This window comes from Eschrichtius robustus, chromosome 11 (assembly GCF_028021215.1).
Source record: "Eschrichtius robustus isolate mEscRob2 chromosome 11, mEscRob2.pri, whole genome shotgun sequence".
NCBI lineage: Eukaryota > Metazoa > Chordata > Mammalia > Artiodactyla > Eschrichtiidae > Eschrichtius > Eschrichtius robustus.
In genome coordinates, this window is record NC_090834.1 from 8,200,097 (window position 1) to 8,225,721 (window position 25,625).

Sequence of the window (25,625 nt, forward strand, 5' to 3'; positions counted from 1 at the left end):
AATCACAAATGCAGCTTTCCACAGATGCTGCCTTTTTAAGCAGCAATCAATGTGACTGATGATTAGGGCCTGAAAAGGGAGAAGGTAGCCTTGGAGCTAGCTATGCCCATCAATCTTCACCCCAATTTGGTTTCAAAAATTATCCCTGGGGCATCTTGCAATGAAGGAAAGGAAAGGGGGCCTCAAAACAGAACGAGTCTGAGGCTCCTTCTCATAGGGGACCCATATTCAGATCACAGAGTCTTGGAGACTGTGGTGGTTGAAAGGGATCCTAACTTAGCTTCATCCACCGCATCAGGGCAAAAGCTGGGTCCTGTCTTTAGAACTTGTTGCAGAGAGGTGAGTCATGGCAGCATCTAAATTCCACAGTAACATTGAGTTTAAAGAGCTTCATAGGAACACATAGGCTGCTACAACCCTGGTATCCATAGGAAATGGTGTCACCTGGAAAGGGACAGAGAAGAGGGCAAGTGAGGCCCCAGAATCCAGGTTGCAGGCCCATGGGTATGGGGCCCAGCATATCCTGGTATGCAGCTCCGTAATTATTCCTGAATGAATCACAGGATCAATGCATCAACAAGCCAATCAAGAATTCAGAGGAAACAGCACATTCCATGGAGGACTCATGCTCCTGGTAGGGTGAATGTCTGCCTCCTGGGAATGAGATGCTGGAGGTAGGGCCCCCTAGTGGGCTCTCCTAAAATAGCTCTGCAAGCTCTGTATATTAGAGTTCAATCCATTCCCTCCACACAAGAGAGGGCAGAGAGGATGAATAGAAATTGCCCTCTCCACCCTGCCCATTTCTCCCCCAATCTATGTCCCTAGCTGCCCAAAACCCCATCACAGTCAGGTCCCGCTCAGAGGAATTTCAGCAGCCCAGTTCCCGTTACCCTGAGGAGCTAAACTCCCTACTTTGCTTACAGGTCACCATCCCAATTAATAGCGAGGGCAGCCCAGTACCACAACCAGATGAAATGTTTCACTAGGTTAAGAAAAGAAAACCAACCCCTTTTCTATGCAGTTCCTACTCTCGGGGTTCCTGAGGGGTCACTTCCCTGAGTCCTACAGGCAACCTGCCTTGTTCTTGGGGCCCAGGCTCTCCTGGGGTCCCATGGAGGGTTCCTACTATCCCTCCACCCTGAACACCCACTGCCAGCCCCTTACCTCTGGCAAAGGTCACCCAGGAGACTTCTCAGGCCCCACCTACCTTCGTAGACCTTCCTCAGGAAGCACTGTTGGCTGCCTTGAGTCTGGCAGAAGCTTTCCCCGCTCTCGCAAACCCCACTGGCGTTGACTCGGTGACACTGGAAACATTCTAGAGCTGGAAAGTCAAAGAGGAATAATAAGGCTCTTCCGGCCCAGCGTCCCGGCTGCTCAGGAGGGAGCACGCCTGTGACCCAGGTGCGCCTGGACACTGACCGGCTCCCAGCGGCTGACGAATCTGCTGAAAGCAGGTCGTTTCTCCGCGCTTGGCTTACACCTGGGAGGAGGCGTGTGCGCCTCTAGGCACAAGGTCTGCACCTGAGCGCAGAGGGCTCTCCCTGTCCTCCCAGGGATGGGCTGTGCTGCTGGAGGAGTGAGGTCAAGTCCTTCACTGCAGCTCCATTGACCCCACTTGCCAACTGATTATCACCCCAACACCAGGGGGCACCACTGAAAATGTTCCATGTGAATGGCATCTGCAGGAGCAGAACAGGTGATGGTTGGAGCTGTGAAGGAGTCGGCACTGCCCACCCCTGCTCCGTCCTGGCTGCAGCTTCACAAAGCCTCCCCGCGCCCTCCTTCACACAGAGCCCCACCCTCCACTCTCCCTTTCATCTGAGGAGTCGGGCTCCGAGGAGAACGCCAGGACTCAGCCCAAAAGGAGAGCTGAAGGGGGCAGGGAGGGGAGAGGAAGGACGGGTGGGAGGAGGGGGATGGGAAGTAAAAGAGAAGATCGGAAGTAAGAGAGTGAGGCAAGCCAGGGGGAGATTGAGGAGAGGAGGAGAGGAGGGGAGGAACGGAGGAAGGAAGAGAGGAAGGGAGGGAGGGAGGGAGGAAGAGAGGGAGGGAGGGAGTTTCCGGACAAACACTTGCCCTGGAGCCTCCTCCTTGGGATGAGCACCCAGTGGTCCCTGCGCTCCCTGCGTTATTCACCGAACAATGAGCACCTGACGTGTGGGAGGCAGTATTCCAGGTGTTGGGAATTGAGTGCTGAAGGGGCATTGAAACATGCATTCCACTTATTTAAACACTAAAAAAATAAATGGGGAAAATGACTGACAATGAAAAAATAAGAAAGGTTATTTCAGGTCCTGGTGACTCGTGAAGATGATGAGATGGAGGAAACATGGAGGAGACAGCGTGGGGAGACCTTGGGGAGGCAGAAAAGCTTTCTCAAGGGTGATTTAAGCTCAAACCTGAATGATCTTTTTTTTTAAGCTGACTACTTAAACGGCTGGGAGAAGTTGGGAAACTGGTCCAGGAAGATCCACCGGCAAGTGCACAGAAAGGTTCTGAGACGGAATTAGCCTGGCCAGTTTGAGAAACAAAAAGAACAGCACAGGTAAAGTGGAACAAGGGTGAGAACATTATAAAGTGGGACTGAAGAGGTCGGTAGAGACCAGACCATAAGCACGTATCTGCTTAGACCCGCACTGTTGTACATGGTATCCACGGGACTTAACATGGCTGTTGTGAAATGCGAGTAGTCCAAACAGATGGGCTGTAGGTCAATTTCAAACACTTAGCACACAAAAAAATTTTAATTGCTCATCAGTAACTTTGATGTTGATTACATGCTGAAATAATATTTTAGATGTATTGGGTTAAATAAATACTATTAAAGTTAATTTTACACATTTCTTATTTTTTTAATATGCCTACTAGAAGATTTAAAATAACATCTGTAGCTCAGCTTATATCTTATTTGGACAGGACAGTTTAGGCCATTGTAAGAACTGGGATTTTATTCAAAGTTGGAGGAAGCCATCAGAGGTTTTTCAACAGAGAATGACATTAACTGGTTTATGTTTTGCATTTTCACTCTGCCAGCTGTGCAGACAATAGATTTTAAAGAAAGAGAGAGTAACAGAGGGCTAAGAAAGATAGTGGAAACTGGAAGGAAGCCACAAGTCAACTGAATCCGTGCAAAATGTGAGAAGTTAAAGGTCAAGTATAAATGAAATATTTATGTGGGAAACAGGGACTGGGAAACCTACAGCAGAACAAATAGAAGGTCATTTCAATGTGCTTGCCACGGCCTCATCATTTTTTGTGTAGTTTAAATCTGAAACTATACATTTTTTTATTTACTCACACATTTTTATCTTGTAATAAAGCTTTTCACCTGGAGTGAACTTTGAAAAGTGCACACTCAATAGAAAACTGAGCACTCAATTCCTCTTCCTCTAAACTTAATGATGACTGTATAACTTGAACAGCCTGTCTGTCAATATTTACCATCGCCCCTGGGCCTGTGCTGTCCCTGATCCCATGAAAACCTCCTAAAGATACAAATCTGCTTAAGAATTTCAGTGGCTCTTTTGAAAGTTAGTAGTTATTTGAAGAAGGCTGTGCCCTAGGATGATTTCACTTGTGCAGCTGCAACAGAGGCTTCTCACGTATCACTGGCTGAAGCAGGTGTAATTCCCATCGCCCTCCCCGTAGCCCTCAGCCTTCACCTCCACATGCTTGTGACTGCAACACTTGTGACTCTGACAGGGGACTGTAGGACACACTTGCTGTGCATACAGGGCAGCTGGAACAGTGTAGAGCAGATGCCCCTGGGAGCATCCCTCCCCCAAGAACAGATGGGGAATCGGGGGATGAATACTCCAACTTTCTCACCCATGAGTTGGATCCTCTACACTGTCCTCCAGAATTTCCAGCAGGATGGATTCCATTTGCCCACCATGGTGTCCAGCTTATTAACTTCCTTGCATATTCTGTCTTACTTCCCCACGCCCCTCCTGGTATTTCCTGGGATCACCTTCCAGACAAATGATTTTTACTCCTATCAGCTTCAGAGGGAAGCACAAGCCAGGATGATGGATTTTCATTTAGATCAAATGTGTGTTCTTCTAAATTAATTTTTTATATTTTTTTATTCTGAGTCTTCTTGTGCTTTTACAAAACAAACAAAACATTGACTATTAACAGGCTGATTCCGTTTGCTGAAGAAGGACATTGGAAACAAATGATGCCTGTTAATACCAATGATCATTCCAGTTTTCAATCAATCATGGAATCAAATAAAAGCTATGAAAGTATATTCTGTAGAAGGTGAAACACCTGACTTTTTGTGAATGCTATAATAAATTTAATTTAAAAGTCCACATAGAACATAAAATCATTTCTTTTTACTGTGAAAGAATAAATGCAAATGCTGGTAGAATATAATATTGCAGCAAAAAAAAAAAAAAAAGTTTTTACTTAATTGAGACCCCAGAGAGCAAAAAATGCCCTTATAGTTGGTTTTGATGCACACATAATTCTGAAATGTGTCCTGTGTCCAAACCAGATAGTATATGAATATAAATATATATATATGTAAATACTTTATATATTTTAATGTTATATATTATAAAGGTTAAAATATATAACATATAGAATATGTTATATTATGAATTATATATATGAAAATATATATTTTATATATTACATATGTATGTGCACATACACACCCACAGGTAAAATAACTGAACTGTAAAAGTTTTGTGATGTGGAATAAAAAATAGTCTTTAGCAAAATCTCTCCCTGCTCCCTGTCATCAAGCAGATCTGAAAATGGTTTAGCTTCTAAGGAACTACATTGTGATTCAATCTAAGTGTTCTACAACAGTAATGAACACTTTGTAAAAGGTCCCACAAATATCGGTTGCATTTTGGTCAGGTAGTAGAGTTTCTGACTCCATTTTTTGATGTTTCACAGCTGGCAGCCTTGAAGTCTCTCCCCTGTGCCCCACATCTGGGCCTCAGGAGCTCCCTCCTTTACCACTGGTGGGAGTTTCAAACCACACAAGCCCCTACCTGAATGCAGGAACCCTTGCCCTGTCTGTCCCCCTCAACACCATAGAAATTCGAGTCTCCTTTCTCTGCTCCCTCAGGCCATCTTAAGACACCTGGCAGTAAGCCCTGCTCTCCTGAGAAAGCCTCATTAGGTAAGTAATAAACCTTTTCACACCCTCCTGGTGCATATGTGACATCATCAGTCTCGACATCTGATCCAAGTTTGGGTGAGGGTCCATCCTGTTTCTACAGTATAACCCCAACAGTTTGAAATCTTAGTCAACAAATGGAGTACCCAAGTATTTCAGCTTTCAAAAATGTTTCACCAGTTGAAGTTATGAAAAACAGACTTTCAAGCAAAAAGATATTGAAATGTATTCCTACAAAAACAGAATGCCCCAGATTAAATTGTAAAATGTTTATGGTCGTCTTATCTGTTGGACATTCTAATGTCAAGGCAGGCAGACAAAGAGTCAAAGAGAGAGGCAGTGCCTGGAAACATAACCTGCCACTCACCCAGGTTCTCCTCAGTCCCCATTGACCTCCTACATGCTCCCCAGAGGGCTCACCTTGCAGGAATCCCAGCAGTGAGGACAGGACCACCAGCAGCAGCAGCAGGAGGCACTTACCCATCTCTGGATTTGGCCCCAGCCGCGAAGATTTACAGAAGGCAGGACAGAACCACAGGCCTCGAGAGCCTCTGAGATATGGCTTTATAATTCCAGGCTGGGAGGAGCAGCCAATAGCAGCCCAGGCAAAGGGCTGTACTTCCCCAGACAAAGAGCAAATAGGGTCCCTGAAGGAACTGGGGCCCTGCATTCCTTTCAGCGTTATTGGCCCTGCTCACCTCCACTGGCCCTACTGAGGGAGCCAAGTTATGTAAGAAGAGCTGGCTCTTTTGTGTCTCCATTTCACAATTGTAAAATGGAAGACTAGAGTCTGACTTACATTGCCTAAGGATTTGGGAATTCAATTGAGTTAGTGATGTTTTATCATCTAAGAGGTTTGCCATATTTAAGGGAACTACTGAAGTATGGTGTGAATAAAAATACTCTTATTAAGGATACTCTCTTATTAAAATAAGCCTAGGGAAATAAACACATGCTTAGACTTTGTAAAGTGCAGGCTGGACACAAGTAGATTTTGGTGGTAGTGTTACCAACCAGGGTTCTTGGCCTTCCTTAATCAAAAGAAATTGATCAGAGGCCAGACAAGAAATTCAGGCAAGGCTTTATAGGCGCCCCTGCTGCAGCAGGGGAAAGTGAGAACTAGCAACACATTCTCTTGCTCACTTGCTCACTCGGAAGAGGTGAGCTGGTTCCTTATAGGGGGTGAGGGTAGGGGCGGGTCCAGGGGTCAGGCTGGAGGGGTGGCTTAGGTGGTCTGCCCACCCCTTTGGTGGTGTTGTGTGCAGGGGGCATGCGTAGGACCCTGCTTTTGCTCCCGGCTCTTCAGAAGTGGCAGTTGTGCTTTTGGTCTCTTTGTATCTTTTTGTCCATAATCTGCCCCAGCTGCACATGCACACAGTTATTTTTAGTCCCTTATAGTTTCTTTGTATTTTGTTGCTGGAGGAGACATTTGTCCAGGTGCAAGCACTACAGCAAAGGGTCCTAGGTCCCAGGTCCCAGCCTGTCTCAGTATTATTGTCTCCTTTCTTGGAAATGAAGCACATCTGCATTTGCTTTTTAATGTTTTGGCAAACAGGAGCAAAATGGAGTATTTCTCCATTTCTCCATCTTCAAGATCTATACTACAAGCAACCCAGAGTTCTTGCTGTCAGTTTTTCATCTCACTATTCCTTTTTAAATAAAAATGTTATTTTCTATTCTGGATGCTAGATTACAGCCAGTGGAGAACTCTCTTTCCAGAATGGTGTCAGGAGGAGATCTGCAGACCCATCCCCACCCCATCCAATGAAACAACTATAACTGGCAAAAGCTATTTTTAAAACAATCATTTTAAATCTCTGAAAAATATCCTAAGGGCATACAGCAAATCAAGAAACATTTTTTTTTTCAAGAAAATGTACTAAATCTCAATAGGAACAGTGAGAATGTGTGGCATCTGAACCATAACTTGCACAGGTCTGCATGAAAGAAGTTCCACTCTGGGAAGGTATGGCCAAGAAAATGGGGCATTCTTTCCCCCAGCTCCCAGTGGAGGGACATGGCATCTCACTGGGAGGTTCAGACCACTAACATTCCTCAAGCATCGTAGTTCCAAGTTGTAGAAGCTAAATTCCTGCAAGTATGGCCAAGACAAGTGCGTCCCTTACTCCACCAAGCATGCTCCCCACCAGAAAGCAGAGCCTCTAACCTAGGTGTGGCAGTCTGATAATATTGGGTCCCAATTATCCTCAGCTATGGCAGAGATTCCATTTCAGGAGAGGCAAGACAAGAAGACCAAAGGCTACTCCCCCTGCACAGTACCTTGCTTGGAAAGCAGGGATGTAGCTCTTGGCTAAGTAGGCCTCTGGCCCCTCCACAAACTCTGGGCTTAGAGATTTTGCCAAGGGAGAGGGGCAGTCCATAGGAACTTAAGAATCTGAAGTTCTCCCCAAAAGAACAAACTTTATTTTAAACAGAGTGTGGGGACTTTCAAGAATAAGGGCATCTTCAAAAACAATGGAGATTTTGGTGGTAAGCAATTAAAGAAGAGACTCTTATCTCCCTGCAAGCAACACGTTAAACTGTAGGTTAGCTAGTTTACCAGAGAGAACTAGAGAAAGAAACAGCTAAGAAAAATCCTACTGGGAGCAGAACAAATATGAAAGATTGGCCTGAAAAGTGACCTTTGTAAAAGGGATCTGAAATTAATTGGATCAGACAATGAAGTTTTCGTGTCCTAGGTCATTGTTAATAGAGCCATCAGCCAGTTAGTCATGGAGCCCACAGCTTGGTGTGACACAGATAGAGGCAGACAATTTCACAGAGAATCAGGGAAAGAGATGGTCCCAAAGAGCCCTGGTAGATCACTCTCATCCCAGGATGACTGTGACCATGCACCAGCCTGTGCCCTCTGAGGGGTGACATCAAAGCTGTCACACTGCAGGGAAAATAGATTTCACTAAAATAGTTCAGCCAAGTCACTAAACAAATAAACAGGAAAATGACAACAACAACAACAACAAGCCTGGAGAGGTAAGATAAAACAACAGGAATCAATATCCAGAGTTACTACAATAATTTACCTAAAGTGTTCAGTTTTCAACCCAAAATTATGAGACATGCAAAGAAACAGGAAAGTATGACCCACACACACATAAAAAAAAAAAAAAAAAACAGGCAATAATAACTGCCTTTGATTGTGGGGGGGTATGGGAGGAGTGGATGGGGAGATGGTCAAATTTTTATTATAAGATGTCTAAGTTCTGGAGATTTAATGTGTAGCATGGTGACTATACTTAATAAAACTGTATTGTATATTTGAAACTTGCTAAGAGAGTAGATCTTAAGGGTTCTTACCACACACACACACACACACACACACACACACGGATAACTTGTAAGATAGATGTTTTAATTAGCTTGATTGTGGTAATCATTTCACAATGTATACATATATGAAATCATCATGTTGTAACTTTTAAATATACATAATTTTTATTATTAATTATACCTCAGTAAAGCTGGGGTAGGGGGTTTCAACCGAAAAAAATACACACAACCTAAAAGTTGAGAGTTATGTTTTATTCGGCAGAAAGTTTTAGGACTTTAAGCCCAGGAGGCAACTGCTCTGAGGAAGTGTGGGGGGAGCCAGGATATATAGGAGTTTTGCAAGAAGGGCAGGTAGTCTGAACGTCAAAAGATTATTGTTAATTAAAGAAAACCAGATGTTGCAAATTAAGGAATTTAGCACTTTTCTGTAAATGGGAAGATGCAAGAATCTGGGCTCACTGAAATCATTCCTTTGATATGCACCTCAGCTATCTGGGGCCAGTATCCTGTGTTTTCACATCCTGAGCTTCCTCAGGGCTCACCGTGGGGAGTGGCTGCAGTCTGATGGCTGTTAGATGGCAGGTATTCTTCTCCTTCCTGAGTTCCCTCAGTGCTCACCAGCTCACCAATGGTGGCTGCAATCTCTGATGACTGTGACATCCTTTGTTTACTGATATGGCAGGAAATATAGCATTTCTCTGGGGAAAGAAACTTCCCATGAGACATCCTAGATGTCACATTTAACAAATATAATATGATCGGTTCTATTTCTCTGAGGAACCTTGATTGATACATCATCCAGAAAGTTCAACAAATTCTTAGTAGGATGAACACGAGAGATTTACACCTAGGCATATCGTAGTAAAAATGTTAAAAGGCCAAAAAACATCTTGTAAACAGCATGAAAAAAAATGACTCATGACATACAAGGGATTCCCTCAATAAGGTTAAAAGCTGACTTCTCTTTAGAAATAGTGGGGGCCAGAGAAGATGGGGTGACAAATTTAAACTGCTGAAAGAAAAAAAAACCTGTCAACCAAGAATCCTACATTCACAAAGTTCATCTTTCAAAAATGAAGGTGAAATAGAGACATTCCCAGATGGACAGCCAGTGCAGAGGGTAGGGGGTGGGAGGGTGGTAATCAGCATCTCATCCTCTGGGTTGTTCTCCAGACTAAGAGAGAGATTTCTACTGAATAATATATACTATATATAAAATGCATCCCAATGAAAGATGCTGAAAGAAAAAAAAAAGTAGTTTTTTTGTCTCATACATATATTAGAAATGATTTTTAATGTGTGGTTGGGAAATAAGTGTTCCCTGGATTCCTTACTGCTTCTATAAAAGGTCCAGACATGTGCATGTATACAGTTGGGACCTGGACATGTGTACAGTTTAAAGATAAAAAATGTTTGCTCTCACTCTCCTAGAAACATTTCACTTTTCATGAACCATAAGAATTAGATCTCTAATTACTTGTTTACTTAATTGCTCCGATTCAGGAGAATAATAAGCAACAATCTTCCCTTATCTCTCTCAAAGTGTAACTGAGCAGGAACCTATGGGGCCTTGCTGGGACAGGCCTTGCCCCCATATCTTCTGCTTTAGCTCTTCTCTGAAGTACCTAGATAATAGTATTTGATGCAAGTTTCCTGAGTTGTTTTCCAGATGTGAAAACCCCCCACCAAATGGAAGATGTGAACTACTTGATGACCATGAGCACATAGCTCCAGGCCTCCCAGAGCCTAAGGACTGATAAAGTTAACCCCTGTGACACCACTCTGTTCCCTCATCATCAGCCAATCAGAGAATTGTACAGGATCCGAACACCATACCCTGTGACCTCCTCTCCATCACCTGGCTTTTAAAAATGCTTTGCCAAAACCCTTCAGGGAGCTCGAGGCTTTTTGGGGCATGAGCCACCTCGTCTCCTCGCATGGCCTTGCCATAAACCTTTCTCTGCTCCAAACTCTGACATTTCAGTTTGTTTGACCTCACTGTGCGTCAGGCACATGAACCTTCATTAACAATTTTGGTGAGCCAGCCAGGAGTCTGTTCCCGTGGCTGGTCAACCCTGGCCTGGGGCAGCCCCTTCCCTGAGCCTCCAGCAGCTGCTGGAGCCCATTTCACTCCAGGGATCTTGGAGGGACTGTCCCCAACAAGCGTTGGCCGCCCATGGCACGAGGCTGTTTGGAGCCGAGAAACATCTGGAGCTGTGGTCCACATTCAGTGTCACTGGGTGAGTCACTCCAGCTTGCGCAGGCTGGGAATTCTCTCCACTCCATTTGGGCTGCTTCCCTTGTGGGAAGGGAGCCACTTGAGGGTAAGTCACTCCGGTGTGTACAACCAGGAACATAATCCCCCCTCAATTTGGGCTTTTCCTTTACAGGACAAGCCAATTTGTTTGATTGGGGTACCCTGTTGGAGAGGGGAATTGTTGTTGGACTCTACCCAATTTGGGAACCAGTGCATTTGCTTCTTGAGAGCCAGGCTTGCCAATTTGTTTGGAGGCCTCCGTTTGGGAGTGGAAGTGGAATTTTAGACTACACCTCTTCTGATTTTCTGTCTGTGTGACTGTAGCTTAGTTGTTTGTGGTTTTGTGTGTATCATTTTGGGGTGAGCCACTCATAGTCCATTCTTTCTGGCTATGCCTCGTCTGATTCTTTGTTTGTGGGACCATGAGTTTGTGGTTTATATGCGTGTTAGTACTTGCATTGGCCAGTTGAGATGTCTTTGGTGAATAATGGGGCTCATGTGTGACGACACCAGGGTATCCTTCCCTATTGCATAGGTTTCGCCTGTGGTGGAGCACTGGTTGAGATTTTCCCTTTTGAACTAGCCATGATCATTCGTTCAGCTTCATCTCCAATGGGGCATTGGTTGGGGTTCTCCCCTTTTGGACTGATGGGGCACTGGTTGGGAATCTTCCTTTTTTGGGGGGCTAGGGAACTGTGACCCTGAGAGACCGATTTGAATTGCTGTTTGCTTGATATTTGATAACACTGACCGTGAATAATTAAGTATGGGTGATCAGAGCTCTGTTCCATCTTATAGTCCCCTAGCGTACTTTTTTAAAACTAAGAGATCTTTAGCTATGCTCCCTAAATGAAAGAAAATGTCTCAATACTCCCTGAGATCTGGAAAGCAAAGGCCCCTAATGGCTTGGCTATTATATCAAAGCGGGTCTTTTGCAATTGCTTTTATCTTGGGGGTATGTGTGTGTCTGTGAATGAGTGTCTTGGTACCTGAGTCCAAATCCCATTTTCTCTTCCTGGTTTTGCTGAAAGAGGGTCATGCAAATGTGAGCAGATGATATGTATTATCGTATTAGTTTCTTTAAACTGAGGTGGATATTTGGGAACTGGAAAAAAGAAAGCTCCCTGAAAATAGCCCAAGATGGCTGGGTTTGGTGTAAGTAGTTAGAAGAGGAATTTGCATTTCTCTTCCTGTGCCTTTGAGATGTAAATGATTTACCTGGGTTCTCTGGAACTTATCTAATCAATCTGTGTTGCTTGGTACTGGAAAAAGGATGCAGGAATAACATTCAAACTGCTGGGAATGTTCCCTCAGCTAAACTTTAATTCATAAGCTTCATAAGGGTATGAAGAAACTTACAGTAAATCTGTTAATTATAAAAGGGTGAAAGAGGTCCAACAGGGTCAGGCACTTTTGGCTATGCATTTCATAGCCCAGTCTGCCCTAGACATCAGGCACAAAATTCAGAAAACAATTGCTGGTCCTCGGACTCTAATGAACGATTTGTTCCAATTGGCTTATTCAGTTTTCAATAATAGGGATATACCCAAAAATGCTGAATGCACCCAGAGAAATATGCAAAAGGATACTGGTGCAACCTTTTTGGTCTTAACCCAAAAGATTGGAAACCTTAGCAACCATAAAGAGTATGTAATGGGGGCTGTCAGGGAAAAGGCAGGGGCACACTCTCCTGGAACACCTTTTGTGCAAGATCAATGGCCAGCTGTTTTTATATTCCTTTCTGTTCATGCCTGATTGTCCCATCCCTTTAATGGGAAGAGATTTATTAACTAAGTTAGGGGCCACTCTGTTTCTTGAGGGACAAGAAACATCACCAAATTGTTCTAACAGAACGCAGAAAGGAACAGATAAAATCTGAAGCTAAAATAGAAGCCTTAGTAGACCCTGGAATGTGGAATATCAAGGTTCTGGGCTTGGCTGAAGATACCCAGCCAATGATTATTAAGTAAAAATGGTTATAGATTGTCTAAATATAAAGTACAAATTTCTTAAACCTAAGGAAGATCCCCAAAATTGTTTGTAAATAGATTACCAAAATGGGAGGCCACTGGTCTAACTAAATGAATCATAGCTGATAATCAGAGCCTGATAGGAATTCTGGGGGGGGAGGCCTTCTCCCCTAAGCTAAATGAGGAGCCACCCAATTCTTTGAAAAAAAAGAAAAACCAAACTGTCCTTGTTTTACAACTCTAGTCTTTACAGGACCAGAGATGTGGCTCTAAAAATAATCCAATGCCCAGCAATGCTTGTACCACTCCCCAAACGTTCCCTATTTATCTTAAGAGGCTTGTAAGTATTAAACAAAGGGGACACAAAGTCATCCTAGGAGAAACTTGCCTGTACCTTTGAGATGCAAATGTCCTATCTGGTCTTCTCCGGAACCTTCATCTCTGCCATCTTTTTAAAAAGCAAATTTTGAAAAGAGGGAAAAGTAATTTAGAAATTGACTTGTCAAGGGTAAATAGAAATCCTAAGTGTCTTTTCTGTAAATACTTAGCCATCCGAGTGAGCTTGATTTGTTCCATCTGCCAGAAACCTAATTTTAATCCAACCTCTCTTGTAAACTGATGGGTTTTACACTGCTCTACCTGACTCAGGGCTGAAATTTTAAAATGAGAACTGTGAGGTCTCTCTGTTTGTGTGTTTGTATGTGTCTTTGTCTTTGGATAACATTGCTGAGGTTAATTTGTAAATGAGATTGATTGGCTTAAAGAAAAGTAAGCACTGCCAAATCAAACAGTCCTAAAAACAAGAGCAATTAAGCTAAATGAGTTTCAGGTTCACATGAACTGGGACATATTCACTATTAAATTAATACCTGGTATTAATGTTTAAGATTGTTGATCTAATTAATATAGACATGTCTTTAGAGTCATCAACATTAAGCATAATAATTTCACTGCACCTAGGTTTAATAGAAGTTTAATGAAATCTTGTTATATCTGTTGCAAATTTGTCAGCAAGAAAAACAACTTGATATGATGAAACTTTAAAGTAAATATAAACAAGATAAGAGCTTTTAGGTAAACTCTATAGGAATAATTATGTTTTGAAAATTATCTAAAATAGTCTCTCTAGATTTTGGTAACTATTACTTGCCTCTTGGTTTTCACTAGAAATTAAGGTTTATAAGAGTCAGGGATTCTAATTTAAATATGTAATTAAAGCTACTGGAAGTAATAAAACATTTCACTATACAGTAGGAAAGTGGGGTATATGTTTTGAGTAAAAGGAGTTTTATGCATGGTCAGGCTGAGATTAGATTAAACTTAATTGGGTAAATGGATTTTGATGTTAAAAGTAGACTGGTGAAGGACTAGACTTGGTTCCTCTCTGCTAAGAGAACAATTTTACTTGGAATGCTGCTTTTGATGACAGATTGTGTGAACTTCCTTGCCTTTCAGTGATCTGTATTTGTTTTTAAGTATTCACAGTGACCTATGATTATATCTGACCAAATGTTTTTTTTAAAACTTTTTGATATTTTTGATGAACTTCCTATCAAATTCTAATTAAAGTTCTTTTGACTTCAGCTAGCTTTGGGATGCTTCAGAGGCCCCCCCTGAGGCACCTCAGAAAAAGAATATATATATTAAACTGACTAGAATTAGTTGGTATGCTAAATTACATGGAAAGCATTGTCAAATGAGTGATAAGCCTCCTAAGATTATACAGTATGAATAAATGTTATTAATATAGGCATTCTAGAAATTATATAAAGTTTCTGAAATTCGTATATGTCCTGATATAATGCTATAATTTTAGTTGTTATCTTAAAATGTTGTATGAAACAACTTGGATAAGCTTCTTTGCCGGGAAGAATTGTAATCAGATCTTTAACTTTGCCTTTTTAAGACCTTTATCATTCATATGCAGCTAAGCTGATGCTTTGCAAAACTGCCACATCTTCAAGAAGAATCATAGAAAGGATGTTTTGACAAAAACAGGTTTCTGATAACTTTTAAACCATACTGCTAAACTAGGTAAGATATTTTAAAAGTCTAATGGAAACCCTGATTTCATAAAACTGTCAGTAAAAAGGATTAATTATATGGGACTGAGTAAACTGATGAATATGATTGCAATATTTGGGTTTTGTCTGAAATATTACTGGCTTTTAATCTGTGTTTTTACTAAGGGTTTTTTTTTTGTTTTTTGTTTTAATATGATATAACGGGCTTTGGGATTTCATGATCTAGATTTGAATCTTTTTTTTTTTTTTTTTTTTTAGAAATAATTGACTACTGGAGACAAATGCTCCCTGCTTTTTAATTTTATTTATTTATTTATGGCTTTGTTAGATCTTCGTTTCTGTGCGAGGGCTTTCTCTAGTTGCGGCAAGCGGGGGCCACTCTTCATCGCGGTGCGCGGGCCTCTCACTATCGCGGCCTCTCTTGTTGCGGAGCACAGGCTCCAGACGCGCAGGCTCAGCAGTTGTGGCTCACGGGCCCAGTTGCTCCGCGGCATGTGGGATCTTCCCGGATCAGGGCTCGAACCCGTGTCCCCTGCATTAGCAGGCAGATTCTCAACCACTGCGTCACCAGGGGAGCCCCCACTGCGCCACCAGGGAAGCCCACTAAGGGGTTTAATATTCCCTGCCCAAGGCTGATCAATTCCATTGCAAAATCACCCTTCATTGCCCCTGTACAGCAGGAAGTAGCCAAGGGCGGTCATTGCCCCTTTCCCCACAAGACTGTGGAATGGACATTGGCAGCCGGGAACTATAATAAGGAAGACAAATCTGACTCCATATCAGATCTGTTTCTTTTACTTTAAACTTTATATTCTCTTGCTTTTGCTACAAGTTAATCACTAAAGTGATGTTACCTATAGGTTAAAGTATGCATAATGGTCCATCTCAGGGAACCCTGCCCCATGCTTGAATGTTAAACTAGAATACCTTTGTTCAGCTCACAGGTAACATCCTGACCCAGCCCACCTGTGAATGGCTGCAGAAAAGAAGAAATTAACATATCCCCTCCTGAGTCTGGCTGAAACCAGGAGATATTTGCAACCGTTTATAACCTATATTGCCTTTTTTGTGTGGTTTCTTGCATTAACAAATGTGTGACCGAGCTGCTGATAAAATGATAATATATAGTTCCCTATGAGATCAATGATTGTACTAATGTAATTCTAGATATGGGAAGAAACAACAGGAGGGAATATTTTCCTGGACCATAAGAGACTGGTAAGGTAGGTGGTCCAGAGACTTTTGGCATTAAGGCCTAATCCAGTGATAGCACACTGAGTGGCCTACCAATGAAATCTTCAGCAGCCCTTGGAATGAGCATTCTTAGCACTGTGGAACAGATGGTCATGAAATTTCCCCAAAACCATGGTCAAATTCAGGATCACGAAGGGGCCCTGCTGGGTGAGAATTGGCACTTGCCATCTTCCTCTCCATTGCAGCTGCTGACCTTCAACACCCCCTGAAAGGAGTTCAGAGTGGAGATCAGGAATGAGACACTCTTTGCTCCGGGAAAAACTGGCAGAACAGGTCTTCAGATAGTTAGATATTTTTAGAAGATTTTATGAGCCCAAAATCTTACATCTTCTCATATCTAGAAAAGCATTAAAATCACTAATAGTGACATCTGCTTTGGCCATTGAGGAGAGAAATGCATCTGGAAGTAAAAATGGAGTAGTTGTGTCAGACTCAGACACCACCAGCCATTCTCAAAGCAGTGTCTGCCGGAATGTGGGTACCTCTGTCAAATTTACAATTAACCTCCTTATCTGAACCTTTAACCCTTTTCTTGTTCAAAACTTGTTCTTCTCAAGATTGAGGAGTATCAAAGAAAAGGGGGTAATTGTAACTGAGCAGGACCCTATGGGACCTTCCCAGGACAGGCCTTCCCCCCCATATCCTCTGCTTTAGCTCCTCTCTGAAGTACCTAGATAATAGTATTTGATACAGATTTCCTGAGTTGTTTTCCAGATGTGAAAACCCCCCACCAAATGGAAGATGTGAACTACTTGATGACCATGAGCACATAGCCCCAGGCCTTCCCCCCTCCTCCTGGAGTCTGGGGACTGATAAAGTTAACCCCTGTGACACCACCCTTTTCCCTCATCATCAGCCAATCAGAGAATTGTGCAAGATCTGATCACGTACCCTGTGACCCACCCCCCCACCAGGCTTTTAAAAATGCTTTGCCAAAACCCTTCAGGGAGCTCGAGACTTTTTAGGGCATGAGCCACCTCATCTCCTCGCATGGCCTTGCAATAAACCTTCCTCTGCTCCAAACTCCAACGTTTCAGTTTGTTTGACCTCACTGTGCGTTGGGCACATGAACTTGCATTAACAAAAGGGCCAAGTAGTTACTGCCTGAACTAGGCCCCTGCCTTAAGCTCTCAAGGTGCCAGGAAAACTGGAACACTCTTACCCTTAGGCATTTACATTTCAGACAGGAATGAGGCCTGGAGACTTAGAGACACCTCTAGACTGAGAAAGCCAAGGACACATGATGGCCCCTGGAGACATTTTATTTACTTAGCAGAAAATTACAGTGAGAATTCAGGAAATCCCCAGGGAGCAAAAGTTTTTCTCCTTCCTTTCAGGATCGGCTGAGGACAGCTGTCTCTCTCTTGTGTATAAATGGCCAAAAATCCATTTTCTCCCACTTTTGCCTGTGGACTATGAAGCCACTTGTGTGGGAGAGTTTTCCACTTATCTTTTATTGCATCACCCCAAGAGTAAAGACTAGAGCAAAGGGGGGCCACAAATTTATTGCTTACTGTGAGATAATTAAAAATAGCTCTGATCTATGCACTTTCAGGATAGAACATCTATGCACTTTCAGGATAAAATTAATAAAGATACATGTCAAGAGCCCAACATTTTAAAGTGTTGTTTTAGAAGTAAAATATTGTTTTTCTGTGTAAATGCAATATACTATACACTGGAATGTTGTAGGAAGTCATATATTATGGACGCAGTGATATTTTACTAACTAAAAATAAGTAAAACCTCTTATCGTAAAGAATAACAACAACAACAAAATCTTGGCATTCACTGCAATGGAAACTGAACCATCATAAGGTTTAAGTGAGAAGTATTCCCTCAGAATTATTAAGGGCCCACATCTGGGAAAACTCACATTTGTGTTCCCTTCAGTCAGCATCCTTAGAATCATAGAGTAGGGAGAACACTTTGCCCATCCCCCTACCTTTATACCATTATCCATTACACAGTAGCTGTGTGCTTAGGACCCACAATACTGTTAGAGACCCACAAAAATGTTTTAAGTTATTTTAAAATCAGAAGAAAATAAATGAACATTTAAGTCAAAGAAAATATTTTAACATATAATATTCATAAATTCATCTTTATACCAATGTAGTCATAAAGCATAACTTTAATGACTTTAATGGAGGAAGAGGCCCACAAAGGCAAAAGTCTTCTAGGACCCACAAAAGTCATCATGCAGCCCTACTTCAACAGCATCTACTCAGTTTATTCATGTGTGTGTCCCGGAACGAAAGTCTGCATCAAATTAACGTTTCTTCCTCCAAGGGCTGGAAAATGGGGGTCAAGCAAGTCCCATCATTATGGCCCCTTGAGAAGGTCATGAGATGAGGCCAGGGGAGGACTCAGCAGCTCCTCTGACCAGGCAGATGCAGGCTGGCAAAAGCAGGAGCACACTGACTCCTAGCCTTTCAGTCCAAATTTGGGTACGGTGGACTCAAGGTAACGTGTGGATTCCTTTGGCGGTGAGAAAGATGTGCTTATGTTGGCAAATATAAACTTTTTGGAAATTTTAATAAGATGCATTTCCTGGGACTCCCCTGGTGGTCTGGTGGTTAAGACTCCCAATGCAGGGGGCCCAGGTTCGATCCCTAGTCAGGGAACTAGATCCTATATGCATGCTGCAACTAAGAAGTCCACACGCCACAACTAAAAGATCCTGCATGCCGCAGCGAAGATCCCACATGCCACAACTAAGACCTGGTGCAGCCAAAATAAATAAATATTTTTTAAAAGGTGCACTTCCCCTTCAAGAAAGCCATGTAGCTTGGATTTGGGGTATTTGCAGTAAACTGAATGATGGCCCTCAAAGATGTCCATATTCTAATCCCTGGAACCAGCCAATGTTATCTCACGGCAAAGAGGGGCTTTGCAGATGTTGATTAAGGATCCTGAGATGGGGAGATTACATTGGATTAACTGGGTAGGCGCAGTGTAATCACAAGGGTACTTATAAGAAGAAGGCAGCAGATCAGAGTCAGTGGCAGGAGATGTGATGATGGAAATGAGAAGTTGGAGTGACGTGAAGGGGCCACAAGCCAAGAATGCCAGCGGCCTCTAGTAGGTGAAAGAGGCAAGGAAGGGATTCTCCCTTGGAAACTGCAGAAAGATCCAGCTCATGTGGGCTTCAGTAGTTGTGGCATATGGGCTCAGTAGCTGTGGCTCGTGGGCTCTAGAGTGCAGGCTCAGTAGTTGTGGCACGGGCTTAGTTGCTCCACGGCTTGTGGGATCTTCCCAGAGCAGGGCTCTATCCCGTGTCCCCTGCGTTGGCAGGCAGATCCTTAACAACTGCGCCACCAGGCCCCGTAATTTAATTTTGGCCCCATAAGATTTGTTTCAGACTTCTGAACACCAGAATGGTAAGGGAAATAATCTGTATTGTTTAAACCAGTAAGTTTGTGGTTTTGTTTTGTTTTTTTACAGCAGCAACAGGAAACTAATACAGAACTTCTCAGCTTTAGGCTGAATCTATGACCGTATTTACTCTCTTCCCAGAGGTAAGTGAAAGTCCACAAACACTCCATTCCTTCTGTACTTCTTCCCCAGGTGTATGATCACAAAACCTTCTAGAGGAGAGAGTTTATTCTCTAAGGCTATTGTTACTTTTCACCTGGCCCAAGGCCTCAGGAAGACTCAATTACCTCTCAATAACAATGATTACTTTCAACTAAGCATTAATGCAGGGCCAGCCACTGTGCCAAGAGCTTTAGAAGTGTGAACAAAGAAAGAACAAAGAGTGTCACTCATCATCCAGTTATACAAGGGTTAAATCTCAACACTCTGCAGTTACCCACTGACAGAGCGCCCTGAGGGGAATCCAAGATGAAAAGACAGGATGAAGCATTCTGTGCTTTGGATAAGAGGACCCCTAGCTAGTTAAGATGCGTATCTAAGGAAGAGTTTCAGTGACCCCAGATTCTTGTATCTTCCCATACATAGAAAAGGACCAAAATCATTAACTTGAGATACCTGTTCTTTGTGATTAGAAAGAATAATCTTTTACCAAGATGTGTGCTTGACTACACGTATTTCCTAGCTGAGATTCATATATAAGTTACTCCTCCCCTACGTCTTTGGAGCAGTTTCTCAGAGCTACTGAGGGGCTATCTCCTGGGCTATAGTCCTCGTAAATAAAACTTAAATTTACAACTCTATGTTGTGTGCTTTTCTTTAAGTCAACCTAAGCATTTTCCATTTGCTCCTTCTAACTTCCAGTATGGTAGGTATTATTACTCCCATTTTGTGAATATGATAACTGAGGGTAAACAATTTGCCCAGGTTCACACAGCTAGTAACTCCCACTCCACTACTGGCCTCCAAGTCTCTGTAACTCATCACCTGTTGGGCCCCTGCCTTGGCCCAGTCCCAGAAGACTGTCCTCCACCAGGAATGCACAGTCCCTGGGGCATGTAACTACCTTAACAGAAATAGTTTTTCTATGGTCCCCATGCCCACACCTACCACTACCACAAATTTAATCAATCTAACCTTAATTAGAATTGGCTCTTTGTCAATGTCTTGGCTTTCTGAGAGGTTTCATTTGGGAACCTTGAAACTGAGCAGGACCCTGTGGGGCTCCTGGGCACAAAAGCCTTTCTGTGTCCCCTTCCCTGAGTTCCAAAGGACAGGGTCAAACATTTGCTAATCAGGGAAGTGAGGAAATGCAGAGATAAGGGAAGAACAGTCAAAAAACAATAGTGTAGCCTTGGGGCAGGGTCCTGCTTCCCCCTCAAGGGATACAAACAACAATATCTTACAGCTGTTTTGCAGATACTGAAGCCCCCACCAGGTGGGAGAAGTTAACTGTGTGCTGCCCACAAGCACGCAGACCCCAGACCCGGTGGGAACCAGAAGGTTGATGATTCTGACTCCCACTTACCTCCCCACCAGCCAATCAGAAGAGTGTCCATGAGCTGATCACGCCCTCTTTGAACCATTACTATAAAACTCCTCACTATCCCCTCCAAGTTGCGACACACGGTTTTGAGGGCGTTAGCCTGCTCTGGCCCCCTTTGCCTGGCAAAGCAATAAACCTTTTCTGCTTCACCCAAAAGTCTGTCTCCAAGATTTAATTCGGTGTTGGCATACAGAGGCCGATTCAGCTTCACCCTGTTCTGGCCTCCATAAGCATATTGACTGACGAAAACTACTTTATCAAGTGGTTGTTCTAGTCTCCTGATTATGTGGTTTCTGAGGGGCTCAGGTAGGATGAGGGAGTAGACCCTGCCTCTTAGCTCAGCCCTGAGGGAGTCAGTCTCTTGGAGCTTCTCCCTGCTTCTTGCTACAAAGAATCCAAGTCCAGGGACTCTCCCAGCTCCCAGTACACAGTGGGTGCTACAATCACATCCTAGTCTCCTTGTTGGGGAGGAACAGATCCCCACCCTGGGGTTCTGAAGATGGCCAAATACACAAGTAACAGTTGGACAGGTGAGGTTGATAGCAGTTTATTAGTCACATAACGTGTCCCAATTACGTGGCAGGATCATAAACGAATGCACTAAACTCTTTTTATCCTCTCCTCTTCCTCCTTCTCAAAATAGCTCTAATGTCTTCTAAGAGGCTTCCAGGATTTTTCATTGCCTGACCTCAGGGATGGTTTTTGGCAAGCACAAACAAGCTGTTTAGGACAACTTCCCTCCCTGGCTTTTTTTCCTGGAAGCCTGAAATCTTTGACAGGGTTTACCTAGTTGAGGGGGTTAAGGAGGTGGGAGGAGTGAATGCCTGGAGAGCAATAAAAGAATCAATCGCTCCTCCCACTTCAGGCAGAGCGTGGAGGGCATGACCTCAGAGGGGTACGGCTGAAGGTACACTCAGGTGGATCATCTCCACGGATTTCAAACATGGCAGGAAGCAGTATGGGCCCCAAGCGTGAAACAAAAACAGGGACCAAAAGGCCCAGCATGGGCATTTCTGAGGTAAGTGTGGGCAAAAATGGATGAACATCCACTGATGTGTTTCTCTTCTTAAGACACAAAGGACGAGGTGAGGATGTTAACGCAAGTTCAGATGCCTGATGCACAGTGGGGCCAAACAAACTGAAACGTTGGAGTTTGGAGCAGAGAAAGGTTTGTTGCAAGCCCATGCAAGGAGACGAGGTGGCTCATGCCCTAAAAAGCCTCGAGCTCCCCAAAGGGTTTCAGCAAAGCATTTTTAAAAGCCAGGTGAGGGAGGGGGGTTGCAGGGTGTGTGATCAGAACTTGCATAATTCTCTGATTGGCTGATGATGAGGGAACAGGGTGGTGTCACAGGGGTTAACATTATCAGTCCTTAGGCTCCAGGAGGCCTGGGGCTATGTGCTCACGGTCATCAAGTCATTAACATCTTCCATTTGGTGGGGGGTTCACATCTGGAAAACAACTCAGGAAATTTGCATCAAATACTGTTATCTAGGTACTTCCGAAGGGAGCTAAAGCAGAGGACATAGGGGGAAGGCCCCATAGGGTCCTGCTCAGTTACAGGGAGAAGCCCCAAAATTAAGAGATGAAATTTTCTACCATTCAGGTAGGTGGTGCTTGGTTATCAGATTATAGCTGATCTTAAGAGAATGAGAAAATATAGAATTTCTTGGACATCAGAATATAGTGTCGGCTGAAGAAAAACACACAACCTAAAAGCTGTGTAATGTTTTGTTTGGAGGGTCTTCTAATAGCATGGGAAGACAGCCTCTCAGATAAATCTGAGTAGCTGTTCCAAAGAGGTAAGGGAGGAGCCGGGAAATAAAAGAGTTTTTGCTGAAAAAAGAAATGAAGTCAAGCATCAAAAGATCCAAAAACAGACATCTCAAGTTTTTTATTTTTGTGCTTTTATGTGTATGGGGAGATGCAAGAGTTAGGGTTCATTGAAACCATTGCTAGATATGCATCTTATCTAGGGCCAGTATGCTGTTTTTCTCCATCCTGAATTCCTTTTAGGGTGCACCATCCGGGACGGCTTGAGTGGCTGATGGATTGATGGCAAGAAACATTCTTTGTTTACTGAAATGGCAGGCAACATCTTTTTTTGTCTACAGTAGTAACAACAGTCCAAATGGAATGAATTTTCCTTGCTCCTTCAGCACTCAATTCCCAGCACCTGGAATAGTGCCTCCCAAACGTCAGGTGCTCACTGTTTGGTGAATAACGCAGGGAGCGCAGGGACCACTGGGTGCTCATCCCAAGGAGGAGAGGGTGGGGGGCTCTGGCTCCAGGGCGAGTGTTTGTCCGGAAACTCCCTCCCTCCCTCCCTCCCTTCCTCTCTTCCTTCCTCCCTTCTTCCCTTCCTCCGTTCCTCCCCTCCTCTCCTCCTCTCCTCAATCTCCCCCTGGCTTTCCTCACTCTCTAACTTCCGATCTTCTCTTTTACTTCCCATCCGCCTCCTCCCACCCGTCCTTTCTCTCCCCTCCCTGCCCACTTTAGCTCTCCTTTTGGGCTGAGTCCTGGCGTTCTCCTCGGAGAGGAGATTTGTAAGCAGATTTGTATCTTTAGGAGGTTTTCATGGGATCAGGGACAGCACAGGCCCAGGGGCGATGGTAAATATTGACAGACAGGCTGTTCAAGTTATACAGTCATCATTAAGTTTAGAGGAAGAGGAATTGAGTGCTCAGTTTTCTATTGAGTGTGCACTTTTCAAAGTTCACTCCAGGTGAAAAGCTTTATTACAAGATAAAAATGTGTGAGTAAATAAAAAAATGTATAGTTTCAGATTTAAACTACACAAAAAATGATGAGGCCGTGGCAAGCACATTGAAATGACCTTCTATTTGTTCTGCTGTAGGTTTCCCAGTCCCTGTTTCCCACATAAATATTTCATTTATACTTGACCTTTAACTTCTCACATTTTGCACGGATTCAGTTGACTTGTGGCTTCCTTCCAGTTTCCACTATCTTTCTTAGCCCTCTGTTACTCTCTCTTTCTTTAAAATCTATTGTCTGCACAGCTGGCAGAGTGAAAATGCAAAACATAAACCAGTTAATGTCATTCTCTGTTGAAAAACCTCTGATGGCTTCCTCCAACTTTGAATAAAATCCCAGTTCTTACAATGGCCTAAACTGTCCTGTCCAAATAAGATATAAGCTGAGCTACAGATGTTATTTTAAATCTTCTAGTAGGCATATTAAAAAAATAAGAAATGTGTAAAATTAACTTTAATAGTATTTATTTAACCCAATACATCTAAAATATTATTTCAGCATGTAATCAACATCAAAGTTACTGATGAGCAATTAAAATTTTTTTGTGTGCTAAGTGTTTGAAATTGACCTACAGCCCATCTGTTTGGACTACTCGCATTTCACAACAGCCATGTTAAGTCCCGTGGATACCATGTACAACAGTGCGGGTCTAAGCAGATACGTGCTTATGGTCTGGTCTCTACCGACCTCTTCAGTCCCACTTTATAATGTTCTCACCCTTGTTCCACTTTACCTGTGCTGTTCTTTTTGTTTCTCAAACTGGCCAGGCTAATTCCGTCTCAGAACCTTTCTGTGCACTTGCCGGTGGATCTTCCTGGACCAGTTTCCCAACTTCTCCCAGCCGTTTAAGTAGTCAGCTTAAAAAAAAAGATCATTCAGGTTTGAGCTTAAATCACCCTTGAGAAAGCTTTTCTGCCTCCCCAAGGTCTCCCCACGCTGTCTCCTCCATGTTTCCTCCATCTCATCATCTTCACGAGTCACCAGGACCTGAAATAACCTTTCTTATTTTTTCATTGTCAGTCATTTTCCCCATTTATTTTTTTAGTGTTTAAATAAGTGGAATGCATGTTTCAATGCCCCTTCAGCACTCAATTCCCAACACCTGGAATACTGCCTCCCACACGTCAGGTGCTCATTGTTCGGTGAATAACGCAGGGAGCGCAGGGACCACTGGGTGCTCATCCCAAGGAGGAGGCTCCAGGGCAAGTGTTTGTCCGGAAACTCCCTCCCTCCCTCTCTTCCTCCCTCCCTCCCTCCCTTCCTCTCTTCCTTCCTCCGTTCCTCCCCTCCTCTCCTCCTCTCCTCAATCTCCCCCTGGCTTGCCTCACTCTCTTACTTCCGATCTTCTCTTTTACTTCCCATCCCCCTCCTCCCACCCGTCCTTCCTCTCCCCTCCCTGCCCCCTTCAGCTCTCCTTTTGGGCTGAGTCCTGGCGTTCTCCTCGGAGCCCGACTCCTCAGATGAAAGGGAGAGTGGAGGGTGGGGCTCTGTGTGAAGGAGGGCGCGGGGAGGCTTTGTGAAGCTGCAGCCAGGACGGAGCAGGGGTGGGCAGTGCCGACTCCTTCACAGCTCCAACCATCACCTGTTCTGCTCCTGCAGATGCCATTCACATGGAACATTTTCAGTGGTGCCCCCTGGTGTTGGGGTGATAATCAGTTGGCAAGTGGGGTCAATGGAGCTGCAGTGAAGGACTTGACCTCACTCCTCCAGCAGCACAGCCCATCCCTGGGAGGACAGGGAGAGCCCTCTGCGCTCAGGTGCAGACCTTGTGCCTAGAGGCGCACACGCCTCCTCCCAGGTGTAAGCCAAGCGCGGAGAAACGACCTGCTTTCAGCAGATTCGTCAGCCGCTGGGAGCCGGTCAGTGTCCAGGCGCACCTGGGTCACAGGCGTGCTCCCTCCTGAGCAGCCGGGACGCTGGGCCGGAAGAGCCTTATTATTCCTCTTTGACCTTCCAGCTCTAGAATGTTTCCAGTGTCACCGAGTCAACGCCAGTGGGGTT

At 43.8% G+C, this 25,625-nt stretch overlaps 1 protein-coding gene across 1 annotated transcript; it reads right to left on the minus strand.

Moving 5' to 3' along the window:
• Positions 1 to 319: 319 nt before the first annotated feature.
• Positions 320 to 5,621, minus strand: LOC137772646 (protein PIP-1). The gene is made up of 3 exons (XM_068556700.1): positions 5,558 to 5,621; positions 1,208 to 1,321; positions 320 to 444 (listed from the first exon to the last, which is right to left on the minus strand). The coding sequence occupies exons 1-3, from the start codon at positions 5,619 to 5,621 to the stop codon at positions 320 to 322; spliced, it is 303 nt and encodes a 100-aa protein (XP_068412801.1).
• Between the last annotated feature and the right edge of the window lie 20,004 nt (positions 5,622 to 25,625).